This window comes from Diplodia seriata (assembly GCF_021436955.1).
Source record: "Diplodia seriata strain FDS-637 chromosome Unknown scaffold_1, whole genome shotgun sequence".
Classification (NCBI taxonomy): Eukaryota; Fungi; Ascomycota; class Dothideomycetes; order Botryosphaeriales; family Botryosphaeriaceae; genus Diplodia; species Diplodia seriata.
In genome coordinates, this window is record NW_027117308.1 from 1,329,188 (window position 1) to 1,340,750 (window position 11,563).

General features: G+C 55.5%; 6 protein-coding genes across 6 annotated transcripts; 3 read left to right on the forward strand and 3 right to left on the reverse strand.

Annotated features, from left to right (window-relative positions):
• Positions 1–439: 439 nt before the first annotated feature.
• SLS55_000407 (uncharacterized protein) lies at positions 440–2,051 on the reverse strand (the record flags this gene model as incomplete). Its single annotated transcript, XM_066771918.1, has 4 exons — positions 440–478; positions 532–682; positions 744–1,375; positions 2,046–2,051. The coding sequence occupies 4 exons, from the start codon at positions 2,049–2,051 to the stop codon at positions 440–442; spliced, it is 828 nt and encodes a 275-aa protein (XP_066637197.1).
• A 64-nt stretch (positions 2,052–2,115) lies between these two features.
• SLS55_000408 (uncharacterized protein) lies at positions 2,116–2,738 on the reverse strand (the record flags this gene model as incomplete). Its single annotated transcript, XM_066771919.1, has 2 exons — positions 2,116–2,455; positions 2,734–2,738. 2 exons carry the CDS (start codon positions 2,736–2,738, stop codon positions 2,116–2,118), a joined length of 345 nt encoding a protein of 114 aa, XP_066637198.1.
• Positions 2,739–3,223: 485 nt separating this feature from the next.
• Positions 3,224–4,796, reverse strand: SLS55_000409 (uncharacterized protein; the record flags this gene model as incomplete). Its single annotated transcript, XM_066771920.1, has 6 exons — positions 3,224–3,326; positions 3,612–4,327; positions 4,377–4,471; positions 4,525–4,559; positions 4,618–4,682; positions 4,794–4,796. 6 exons carry the CDS (start codon positions 4,794–4,796, stop codon positions 3,224–3,226), a joined length of 1,017 nt encoding a protein of 338 aa, XP_066637199.1.
• Positions 4,797–5,517: 721 nt separating this feature from the next.
• SLS55_000410 (uncharacterized protein) lies at positions 5,518–7,123 on the forward strand (the record flags this gene model as incomplete). Its single annotated transcript, XM_066771921.1, has 2 exons — positions 5,518–5,522; positions 6,016–7,123. The coding sequence occupies 2 exons, from the start codon at positions 5,518–5,520 to the stop codon at positions 7,121–7,123; spliced, it is 1,113 nt and encodes a 370-aa protein (XP_066637200.1).
• Positions 7,124–7,426: 303 nt separating this feature from the next.
• On the forward strand, positions 7,427–8,278 carry SLS55_000411 (uncharacterized protein; the record flags this gene model as incomplete). The annotated part of the gene is made up of 1 exon (XM_066771922.1): positions 7,427–8,278. The coding sequence occupies one exon, from the start codon at positions 7,427–7,429 to the stop codon at positions 8,276–8,278; it is 852 nt and encodes a 283-aa protein (XP_066637201.1).
• A 1,352-nt stretch (positions 8,279–9,630) lies between these two features.
• On the forward strand, positions 9,631–9,854 carry SLS55_000412 (uncharacterized protein; the record flags this gene model as incomplete). The annotated part of the gene is given in 2 exon segments (XM_066771923.1): positions 9,631–9,636; positions 9,654–9,854. The coding sequence occupies 2 exon segments, from the start codon at positions 9,631–9,633 to the stop codon at positions 9,852–9,854; spliced, it is 207 nt and encodes a 68-aa protein (XP_066637202.1).
• Between the last annotated feature and the right edge of the window lie 1,709 nt (positions 9,855–11,563).

Sequence of the window (11,563 nt, forward strand, 5' to 3'; positions counted from 1 at the left end):
TGACGGGGGGTCGGGTCCTATGTCTTGATGCATATGTATAGTTTCAAACTTCATATTTACATCCAGACAGATGGTAAGAGAGCTCGAATTCGTTTGCACTCCACCATAGAACTGTTGGGTAAGTACACGTAGACTGTCAAGGTGAACGTTTTCAAAGAAGAGTTTAAAGTGACTACGTGGAATCTAAGTTAGCGAGAAGGAGGGTGTCATGGCAACAGATCTTATGAAATAATAATATAGTATTAATGAAAGGCAATGGCTTATAATCAGGCATGATAACTTAGGACCTTGAGGCACGCAGTATGCCATACACAACAGGATCAAAATCATTATTCCTCACAAGGCACAATAATGTTTCAGAGACTCGTTATATTCGTGACACATACAAATACTCTCCAGACATTTTATCGCCGCGCAAATGTACAGCTAAACAGACCACTTAGTAGGTGTAGCGGAAGTTCGGATCATCGGGGTCGGTCTGTAAATTGTCAGAATCGTAACAAGAAAATCATCAAAAGGCATAAAACTTACATCATTGCTCTCGATCATCTTCTCTCCTCTAGCCTGTTTCTTGTTGTCGCGCCAGAAGGACACCCCAATGATACAGACAAGAACGAGGTTCATTAGAGCGCAAGCAATACAAGCCCACATACCAGGCCTGTATTGGGGAGCATCTTGTGTACTGTGGAAAAGGAATCAGTATGGTTCCCGAAGGACTAGAAACGTGGAAGGAGCAGACGCACCGGAATACCAAGCTCCCCGCAATTCCACCGATTCCTCCGAAACCAACGAGCGAGGCGCTGGTGAAGGCACGCTTCCACTGTCCGCGTATGTTGTTTGCTTGGTAACTCATGGTGGCAGGGACGTTGGCGTTGGCGCCAGCGGTGACCAAGAAGACGCCGAAATAACGGACACCGGAGTTGCTTGCGAAACCCATGATCGGGAGGCCGATGATGCAAAGGAGCATGTTGAAGGCGATGATTGGTCCTCTCAGGTGCAAGCGGTCGCCAAAGTACCCAGTTCCGTACATGACGAGGGCACCAAAGATATAGGGAGGCGCGACGAGACACTGAGATGCAGCGATGCTGAAACCCATGTTAACGCGCAGGATGATGGGCAGGAAATAGGCTAGGGCGTAGGTGATGGTGGTCGTGCCGAAGAAGATCAAGGCGTATCCCCACACCTTCCAGTCCATGCCGCCGCGGAAGAACTTCTTGAGCGAGAATGCCTCCATGTTTGCATCTCCACGATCGGCCTGGACACGGCTAATGACCCAACGTTTCTCGCGGCCGTCCAAGAAATTCCACGACTTGTGTTTGCCGTCAGGGAAGCTGACAAGGAGCCAGTAACCCCCAAGCCCAATAGCGCAAGTAAGCTTCGAAACGTTAGTGTCATGGTTGCTAAGACGGGGGTGATGCAAAACCTACGATGCCTTCTATGATAAAGATCCATCTCCAACCGCTCACGCCGCTTAGACCATGCATTTGCATAAGCTATCACAGTCAGCAAATTGCTTGCCGGGAGTTGAGGTGGAGCTTCGTACCCCGTAAGCCAAGATACCGGAACAAGCGGAGGCTACACAGCCAATAATGTAGAATACGGAGTATCTTTTACCCATCTCATCTATTCTGATGTCAGTACTTGTTTCGAGACCTCAGGTCCGTACGGGGTATACTCACATCTAACATACCAAGTGCTCATCAAGTAGACCGCACTCGGGAAGAAACCAGCCTGCGAGATATCAGAAGAGCTCTTGATGAGTCGACAGGCGCGGGAAAAAGTACCTCAAGCACACCAAGGATGGCACGCAGACCAGCAAGAGTATTCCAGGTGTTGGAAAATCCCATGCCAATCATGGTGGCTCCCCATAGGAAACATATGGCGGACAAATGCAAACGGGGACCAATTCTACGGACTATGACCGTCGACGGAGGCTGGAAAATGATATACGTAATGAAGAAGACTAAAGTAACAATAGACTGCGAGGATCAGCCAATCAGTCAATGTGGGCTTGGAGGGGAAGTACCCACGTATCGATAGCCGACCTCCATGTCCAGTTCGACGCTCATTCTGGGCGTACGTAAGCAACTTGTGCGCGGGACGGAGTCGGCAGACCTACCCGGCAATGTTCGCAGCCGACAAGTTTGTCCGGTCCATCAGACTCACGCAGTACATGACACCGACCGTCACCACCAGGCGCAAGTCAATCCGCCGGATGATCTTCCTCTGCTCGGACGGGGTGAAGCCCATGTCATCCGGGCCGCTCTTGTAGTCGACATCAGATCCATTGGTCTCGATGTTGTCGATGTGCTCGACTCGGTCCTTTTCGATGTCGGTCATGGCGGGAGGCCCGACTTGGGTGGCCTGCATGGTCAAGCAAAGGGCGGAAGTGAGGAGGGGAGGAGTGCGGTGTCGAGAGCGAGGTGCAAGCTGGCCGGGAAGACCCACAGCAGCGCTGCTGCCCCCTTTCATATGGCATGGCCGACAGACATTCCCCGCACGTCGGGTCAAGCACCAAGGGGCAATCTCCAGAAGGGTGGAAAGATACCGAGGGTGGCACTGGGGGCGCCCATGGCTGCTTGGCAGCAGAGGGCCGGACAGCGGACATGTTACTCGGATTCGCGAAGCGCGGGGCGCACAAGCTCAGTGGAGGCGGCGTTGCTGGCAGCGAAGAGCGGGTCAGGCCAGGCGCCCCCCAGAAATGATGGGGTAGCGAACCGGGGCCCCGCAAACGACATGACCGAATTGTGGAGCGTGCCAAGGGGGCGGCGTGTCTCTCCACTGGCCCAACGCTCATCAGCTTGTCGTGAATTGTCCTGCTCCGCCTCTCTGGCCACCTTGGCGGCGCCGCGCCCGCCTGCTTTGCCGGGGGGTCATGGCCGGGTTGCTATCGTCGCCAGCGCTGCCGGCAAGGCTGCGTGGGGGCGATTGGCCACTGTACGTACGTCAGCGGGTGACTACGCCGTATGTGGCAAGTGGGACATCGGTGTACGCGCGAGTACTGAGGGTTTTGAAGAGAGTCGCCGCAAACCCATGATGCCTGCGAGCAGTGTCAGGCCCCTGCATGACTTGCAGCAATGAGATCAAGTGGCTGCGGTTCACCCACTCACCATGTCATGCAGCAGATCCTCGGCAGAGGAGAGAGGCGGTGGACTGTCTCGCTGCAGCAAGTGAAGTGAAGCTTTGCAAACGGTGGACCGAGGGACAAGTAAATGGCTGGCGTCTAGATCAAGCGGTGGTGTTGGACTAGCACGCCTCTGGTGCCGGGAGCACCGGCTCCGACTACTACCACGCGGTCACCAGCCAAATTCTGGTCCAACGCTGGACTAGTAGTTTCGTCGGTCTCACCGTACGCTCCAAATTACAACGAATACGATATTAAATGCCATGTTAGCCGATACCGCCCAACTTCTCCGGGATGATTACACATTATGATTAGGAAACGGGTGCTGGGGTCGTACAATTTTGCAGCCGTGTATACGAAAGTCTGTAATCGTGTCATATCGTCGCTAAGGATCCAACAAGCCATACGCCAGGGCTTTCCCGAGCCGTCTGGGCCTCTATGCAACGCCGTGAAACAACGAGTAATCGCGAGAGATGATCAACAACACCCTCCGCGACTCCGCGAGTTTGAAATCTTGAACACCTCCTCCCATTCCTGCACTCCTGACAGGAGGGCTCCTCCCCGACGCTTGCCCTTGCGCCGTTTCCGCGTTCCCCCGCCGTCGGTTGTGCCGCTTTTGATGCTGCCGTCATCGTCGTAGTATCCTCCCCAGCTACCACTGTCACCGTATTGGATGCCGCTTTGCGGGTCGTCGGGATCGATTTCCCCGATTTCGATTTTGGTCAGTATCATCCTGGCCAGGCGAGAAAACACCTCCTCGACATTGTCTCCAGAGAGCGCCGAGACTTCCACTGAGACGGGAACCGAGGCATCCGTGGCCCAGCGTGAGGCTACTTCTGTCGAAACCTCACGCCCTTCTGGAGCTACGGTGACCGTGTTTTGTCCGCCGAATGCGCTCCTTGACGATGATAATGACCCCCAAGCCGCCCTGCTATTTACGCTCGACGGCGTCGGTATCGGCTCGTCTAGTATCGATGGCTCCGGCTCGTATTGTGCCTCGGAGTCTTCCAGGTCTTTCTTGTTTCCAGCAAGAATGACGGTAAGTTGCGGAGAGGCCAAGGCACGGGCGTCGTTCAGGAAGGTGGGGAGTGCTCTGAAGGAGGCGAAGGAGCCGATGTCGTAGACGAGGATGGCGCCGGCGGCGCCGCGGTAGTAGGATCGCGAAACGGAACGGAATCTTTCGGTTCCTGCAGTGTCCCAGAGCTATGGGGGTGAGCGTTGGCGCCCGCCATGGAAGCCGAGGCAGCTTTACCTGCAACTTTATCCGCTTCCTGCGCGCACCGCTCCCGACCTTGATGATCTTGGAGGCGAACTCGACACCAATCGTTTGCGAAGAGAAGACTCGCCCTGGGATCGGCGTCAGCAGTGTTTGGCGCGCTAGGGCCGGGGGAAGGGCGTACACTCATTCTTCACGAACCTGTGGAGCAAACAAGACCTGGGACGGTCAGGTCACCGCTTTTCGAGCTGGAGGTTGCGTGCAGAGGGGCGCGTACTTGCCACAGCCGCTTGGCCCGAGCAGAATGATCTTCGCGAGGTAGTCGTACATGCTCCCGAGCTCCTGCGCGTCATGTTAGCGTTGGGCAGCGTCGAGCTTGGGCGAGCAGCATACCTGGTCGCGCACAGCGGACGCGGAGGTGGTGGACGCCGTCGAGGGCGCCCGTTGGCGAACCATGGCTGCGGCTGGTAGGGAGTGAGCTGTGAGGAAGCTGCGCAGAGGAAGTGTAGGAGCGAAGAGCAATTTGGAGTATTGGAAGTTAGGCTGGGGATGCTAGCATCTGGCGCGAGGGAGCGGTGTCGACGAGGCGGGCCATGCGCTGTCACGGCGCGAACCGGGAGGCACATCATACGGCGCCGATCACCGCTATCATTTCATTATCGCAAGCCTGTGTGCTATGGCCAATCGTTCGCGGTTCTGCTGGTCACGTCGCGACACAAGCGTGAGCTCTCTTCAGCAGACCGGTTGGCGTTATCGCACTGCCGACCACGGGTAGCGAGGTGCGCGCGTGGTAGCTGCCCTGCTGTGCCCTCCTGTGCCTGTCTGCCCCTTCCCGCGCCTCTGGGCTCGTTCCCCACGCCACGTCGCCCCCCACACGTCATCCTCCCACGCCTCAGAGCAGACTTGCTCCCGCGGTCCCTTACAAACATGCAGCCGCAAAACGAAGCAACGCCGTTCCTGCTCAGCCCTACGACCATGTCGGCGCCCGGAAGTCCAGCCCTCCGGCGTTACGCCCGTACAAGCCGGTGCAGACGTCATCTCGTGGCTTTGCCTCCCGCTGTGTCGCGTGTCGCGTGTCCCTCTTGAGCGCAGGCAAAAAAACTCTCCTTTCTCACTTCCCTCCCCACGTCCTTCCTTTCCGCCTCAGCTCTTGCTCAGTACCCCTCTCGCTGTGACCATGGCGTGGCTGTCGACACTCAATCCGGTGCCCGGTTTCCCGGAATACAGCGGCCCCTATACCGTGGGCTCTTTCGACGTAGAAATTCCCGTATCGGAGCTCGAGTCGCCCAGCCCACCCCCCGCATCGAGCGTATCGACCGTTTCTTTTCGCGTCTTTTATCCGTGTGGGCCTGGTGCACAAGAGAGGGCGGTCCGGTGGATCCCATCGCCGCAGAGAGGCTATGTGAGCGCATATGCTCGCTTCTTGGGAGCTGGATCCGCCCTCGCCCACGTGTTTGCGTAAGTCGTGTCCCATAGCTGAGCTATGTAGTATTGTAGTGCTGACACCGCTTAGCTACTTCCCCCAGTTGCTTTATCACTCAACCATTCCTGTCAGCCGGAACGCACATTTACTGCCACCGCCCACCAAGTCGAACAGATGGCCAGTCATGATCTTCAGCCATGGACTTGGAGGTTCAAGAAACGCATACTCACACATTTGTGGCTCTCTCTCCAGCCATGGAATGGTAGTGATTGCTCCAGACCACCGCGACGGAAGCGCTCCAATCTCCTACGTCCGCGCAACGGATACCGCCGAGGCAAACATCGTAGATTACCAAAACGTACCGCACAAGCCGGGTAAAGAGGTTTTCGATGCGAGAGACTCGCAGCTGAAGATTAGGCTTTGGGAGCTCGGTTTGATTCATGATACGGCGCTGAAGATGGATGCTGGCGTGGATATGAAGAACCTGGACCCCAATAAGTCTCGGGATGTCAAGAAGGACAGCAGCAAACTGCTTTCGATGTTCAAAGGAAAACTGGATGTCAACCGGCCAGGGTCGATAATTTGGGCGGGGCACAGTTTTGGTGCGGCAACCGTGCATCAGCTCGTCAAGTCGACTTTCTACCGACCAGACTCACGAGTGGAGGGCTATACCCCTCTCTTCACCCCGGCACCGTCTTCTTCGATTGTTCAGCAGATCACAAGCTCTACACCACTCATCCTCTTGGATATCTGGTGCCTTCCATTGACAAGCCCGAGCACTAAATGGTTGGCGGACAAGCCACTTCCGTGCTACGCACCCGAAGGCCCCGGAGGCACTACTCTGCTTGCGATTCTAAGCGAAGCATTTGTCAAGTGGACGGATCACTTCCAGGAGACCAAGCGCAGGCTTTCGGAGGACCCTTCATCCGACGCGCCCAAGCAAACAAAGCCCGCGCCACGCTTCTTTTACCCGCTGGGCTCCGCTCATCTTTCGCAGTCGGATTTTGGTATCCTTTTCCGCTGGGTGGTAAAGAAGGTTCTCAAGACGGATGAGCCTGAGCGGTACATGAAACTTAACGTTCGTGCCATTCTCCAAATGCTCCGCGAAAATGGCTTCGAAGTAGCGGGTACGAGCCGAATCGACATGGAGGAGGCGGAGGCTTCCGGTGAAAAGGAGGCGCAGGTCGCGGCGACGGATAGTGCAGAAGATACGAAGATTCTGGCGACCAATGGGGCGATCAGAGGCTGGGTCGCGCTTTCCACCAGCCTTGACAAGGCCTCGGACGGGGCGCCTTATGAAGCAGATGCAAAGGGCGAACCGCTTACCCAAGTCACCAAGGACGAAGGAGTGGAGCTTTGAGGTTGGATATCTCCGGTTTTATGGTTTTTATGATTGGATGAGGTTAGCACGGCGCGTTGTATTGGGCACACAAGAATTGCATTTAGAGCATAGCACGCATAGGTAGATTCTGATAGACTACAAAGCACACCCACGAGGGATTCTTTGCAGCTTGGATGCGCTTCATGTAATTGACTTGCCTTTCTGCGAGCAAGCCAGGCCTCATTGGGTGGACAGGACTGGGGCGGCCCGAGCTCCGCCTTCGCGGCAGAATGACCCCGGCGAGTTTCATCATAGCTCCTCACTCAGATTCAACTCCCCACCATGGTCAAACCTCTCTCCTTCAAAGGCGACAAGAAACCCAGGAAGCGCAAGCGTGCGGCCGCCGACGACAATGAAGATGGCGCTCCTGCTGGCAAGGAGCTCTCCAAAGCCGGTAGCTCTGCAGCTCCAGCCGCCGAAGACGACGATTCCTGGGTGACGGCCGAAGCGGCTTCCGACATCTCTGGCCCCGTCACTTTTGTGCTGCCCACCGACCCGGCCTCGTTTCTGGGATGCGACGCGAACGGCACCGTCTTCACGAGCAAGGTCGAAAACATGGTCGAGGACGATGCGTTGACGGCCGAACCGCACGACGTGCGTCAGGTGTGGATTGCGCACAGGGTCGCGGGCAGCGAGACCTTCAGCTTCAAGGGGCACCACGGGAAGTGGGTGTCTCCTCTCAGTCAATTTGACGGCGCACTGACATTCCACCCCAGGTATCTCGCCTGCGACAAATTCGGCGTCCTGTCGGCTCAACGCGAGGCCGTCTCTCAAGACGAATCGTTTCTTTGCATCCCCGTTGCCGACAACCCTGGCACCTTCGCCGTACAGACCCAGCGTGAGAAGTTCATCGCCGTCGACGAGGGCAAGAACGAAGTCCGCGGTGATTCCGAGAACATTGACTTCAACTCGACCTTCCGCATCCGCATGCAGGCTCGCTTCAAGCCGAGGCCAAAGACCAACAAGGAGCAGAGGGCGGCAGAGAAGATTTCTAGAAAGGAGCTCGAGGAGATGGTGGGAAGGCCGCTGGAGGATGACGAGGTCAAGAAGCTGAAGAGATCAAGAAGGGATGGGAACTTCCACGAGACGCTGCTCGATGTGAAGGTCAAGGGGAAGCACGACAAGTTTGCGTAATCCACAGCCACTTCCGAAGCCGCCACAAAGTCGCAGTTGCGAATCAGGGAAGGGGATGGGCAATTCCCGAGAAGAAACCTCGATAGAGAGAGGCGGGCTGTGCTCGTCGTCATCTGCCTACTGATCCACCGATCTCACCGGTGCAGCACCTGCAGTCGACTTCCGGTACGGATTGCGTGCCATATGGGCGATTGGTGCTATTCTTGATGTTGAGATAGCAAGCATCTCGATGCGAGGCAGTGCTAGCTAACTCGTCTGATGTACGTTCGAGACAGAGACACAGTGCCCACCGTGCTGGCCAGATTCAATGACCCAAGCAGGCTTGGCCACGCCTATGCATGTCGTCATCGACAATGGAGGTAAGCACAGGTGCGTAGAAATTACATTCTTTTCTCGCAGAGCAACTATGCTGGATCCGAGCTCCATCTCTTAAAATTGATGCTGTTGTGTTTGTCATGTCAGGCATAATATCTTGGCTTCTCAAATGAGCCCAAAATCTAGACAACCGAGCATGACTCTGACCGGTGGTCATGGACAGCCGGCAATCTCACCGCTTCATCGTGTTTCCGCAGTGTGCCGACAGATGTTGCCGGGTATAGAGGGAGGCTCACAGGAACGCAGTACGCGCAATCATCAGGGCAAACCATCAAATGAGATGGAAAAGCCTTCTTCCTCGCATCCAGAAATATCTACGGCGGGAGCTAACGGGGGTGGCGGAGCTGGAGCTCTGGGGAAGTGAGAAGCCGCATCGGACTTCAGAGCGGGCAGGGCGGGCACGGTTAGGCAGACCGTGTCGCATGACGCAGATGTTTACAGCAGTTGCAGCAAGTGCTTGGCTCGAGCGTACGCGTTTAGCCTGAGTCCGGGGTTGCCATTCGCTCGCTTTCAGGATTCCCCTGGCAGCGCGAGTGCAGACGGTTACAGCCACAGCCTTCCCGCGCCCTGGCACCTCTTGGCACGCAGCAGGATCAACACTCCCCGCGCCGTGGTTCCAATCAAGATGCACCGAGGCCAAAGAAGCCGCCTCTTGGCTTCCATTTCCCGACAAAGATCACGCTTCCTGTGCTTGGTAGCACCGACTGCGCCTCAGAAATCGTCGTCAGTGCGGTCTTGGTGGGGAATGACGCTGCTGGCTGTTGAGCGGATATAAATTCCCCGGACATCAGAGTGTGGAGTAGCCTCAAATCAGTTCATTTCCAGTCAAGAGTCACACGACAGCAGAATCATCCCCTCGTCTCATCCATCGTCCATCCATCAACTTCAACCCATCATGCAATTCAAGGCTCTCGCTCTCCTCTCGGCCATTGCCGCCATCGGCTCGGCCCAGGACATCGACAACAACGACGTCCCCAATGCCTGTCGATCTGTGTGCCAGAGCACCGTCGACCTGACCACCCAGTGCGACCGCCAGACCGAAGACGACGACCAAGGATACATCAACTGCGTCTGTTCCACCACCAACGCGAGCAGCTTCATCCCCGAGTGCGAGGCCTGCATCGCCGCCAACGACGAGGCTGACAACGGTAAGAACAACGGCATCAATACTCGCCCTCCCACTCAGCAATGGAGAATATAATGACTAAAACCACAACCAAATCGCAGACGTCCGCGACATCGTCAGCTCCTGCTCTTTTACCCAAGTCTCCACCTGGAACTCGGGGACCGCCACCTCCACCGGCACCTCGTCCGGACCCTCTTCCGGCTCCACGTCTTTCAGTGTCTCCCTGGCCAGCTCAGTCACGGCCACCGCCTCAGGCTCCGGTACCGGTTCTTCGGCCACCGGCACTAGCGGTAGCACCAGCGGCACCACCGGTAGCGGCAGCAACAGCGCGGGCACAGCCTCAGCCGGCGCCACGGGCTCTGCTCAGGCTACGGGCGCCGCCGCGCCCGCCGTCACCGCCGGCTTCGGCGGCATCGCTGTTGCCGTTCTGGCTGGTGTGCCCGCGTTCTTGTAGTTCCGCGTGCTTTTGATGTGCATTGTATGGGAAGGTATTTTAAGATCCCTCGGCTGTGATTGCAGGTAGCACCAGACTGTACCCTTGGGCATTGGCATTCGTATTGGCTTGCTTTTGGGGGATGTATCAGAGAGGAAATTTTGAGTAGACAGATATGACGCCGATCCACGAAACAGCAACGATGACTTAGTGCTCGAGATGCCAGACAGATATCCATAATGATTTCGAATAGTGGTTTGTCCTTTGTCTCCCCTCATGACTCTACGAAAGTATCCTTTGGTTGCAGATGAAGAAGTGGATGGACATCGACAATCTACGACTTTACGGCTCTGTAGAAAATGGCGAGCAAACAAATTTTGCAAGAAAAAAAAATCTAGAAAGAAAAAAAGGAGCAAAACGTGTGTAGCGCACGTACAACTTGCCTACCTTCGGCGGAACGACGGTGCTAGTGTTGGAAAGTGCAATGCCAACCAACGATGACGACGCCCTTTTCACTATTTAATTTCCCAAGAAGATGCTGTTCATCGTAACACGCGTTTGTGTTTCTCACCCGTAAGCGCCATTACATCATCTATCTATTGCGACCATAGATTTCAATGTTATAATACTATTCTATTCACTCTTAACTCTATATCAGATACCGCCGCAACTCGAGGTCGACGGTGGGTACTGGTTTGGAAAATATGACATTGCAAATGGCAATGGTACCTGAGAAGCAGTTGAATAGGCGCATGTTTTCCAGCTAAGGTATCTGCCGAGAATCACGCAGTCGGGCTAGTCCAGCCATTCCCATTGCCATCACAAGGCTGAAGTGGAGAATAGGCATCCCATAGAAGCGGGCTTATCTTTGTGATCGGTAACCTGACGGTGTGAAGGCCCAGAAGTAAGGCTACCCGAGCCTTAGAGGCTTAAAACAAAGACGGTGAAAGCGAAGGGAGGGGGCCACAGCAAGATCAAGCCCGTTTCTCGCACTTCAGAACTGCGTAGTGTGCTAATGTTGGCTCTCATCGGCTTGAATATGTAAGTCAATTAGAAACGAGTCTTCTGGGATGCAAGCGCCTTCAGCCAATGAACGGAAGAAGGTGCGATGTATGAGAGATCTACTGTGTGGGCCACAGAGGATCTTTGTTGTTGATCGGCACTTTTTCTGTTAATAGATGCGTTGTGTTGTTGTCCACTAGCGTCCTCCCTCGCTTCAGCGGGGCTGTGCTTGCCTGCCTGACCGCACCTCAGCCTCGAAGGATCAAACACGAAAAACGATCAATGCGTTCCCACCAGCCATTCAGGTCTCTCAAAGAGAGGAGCCGTTCAGTGACGTTGCTTTTCTTGG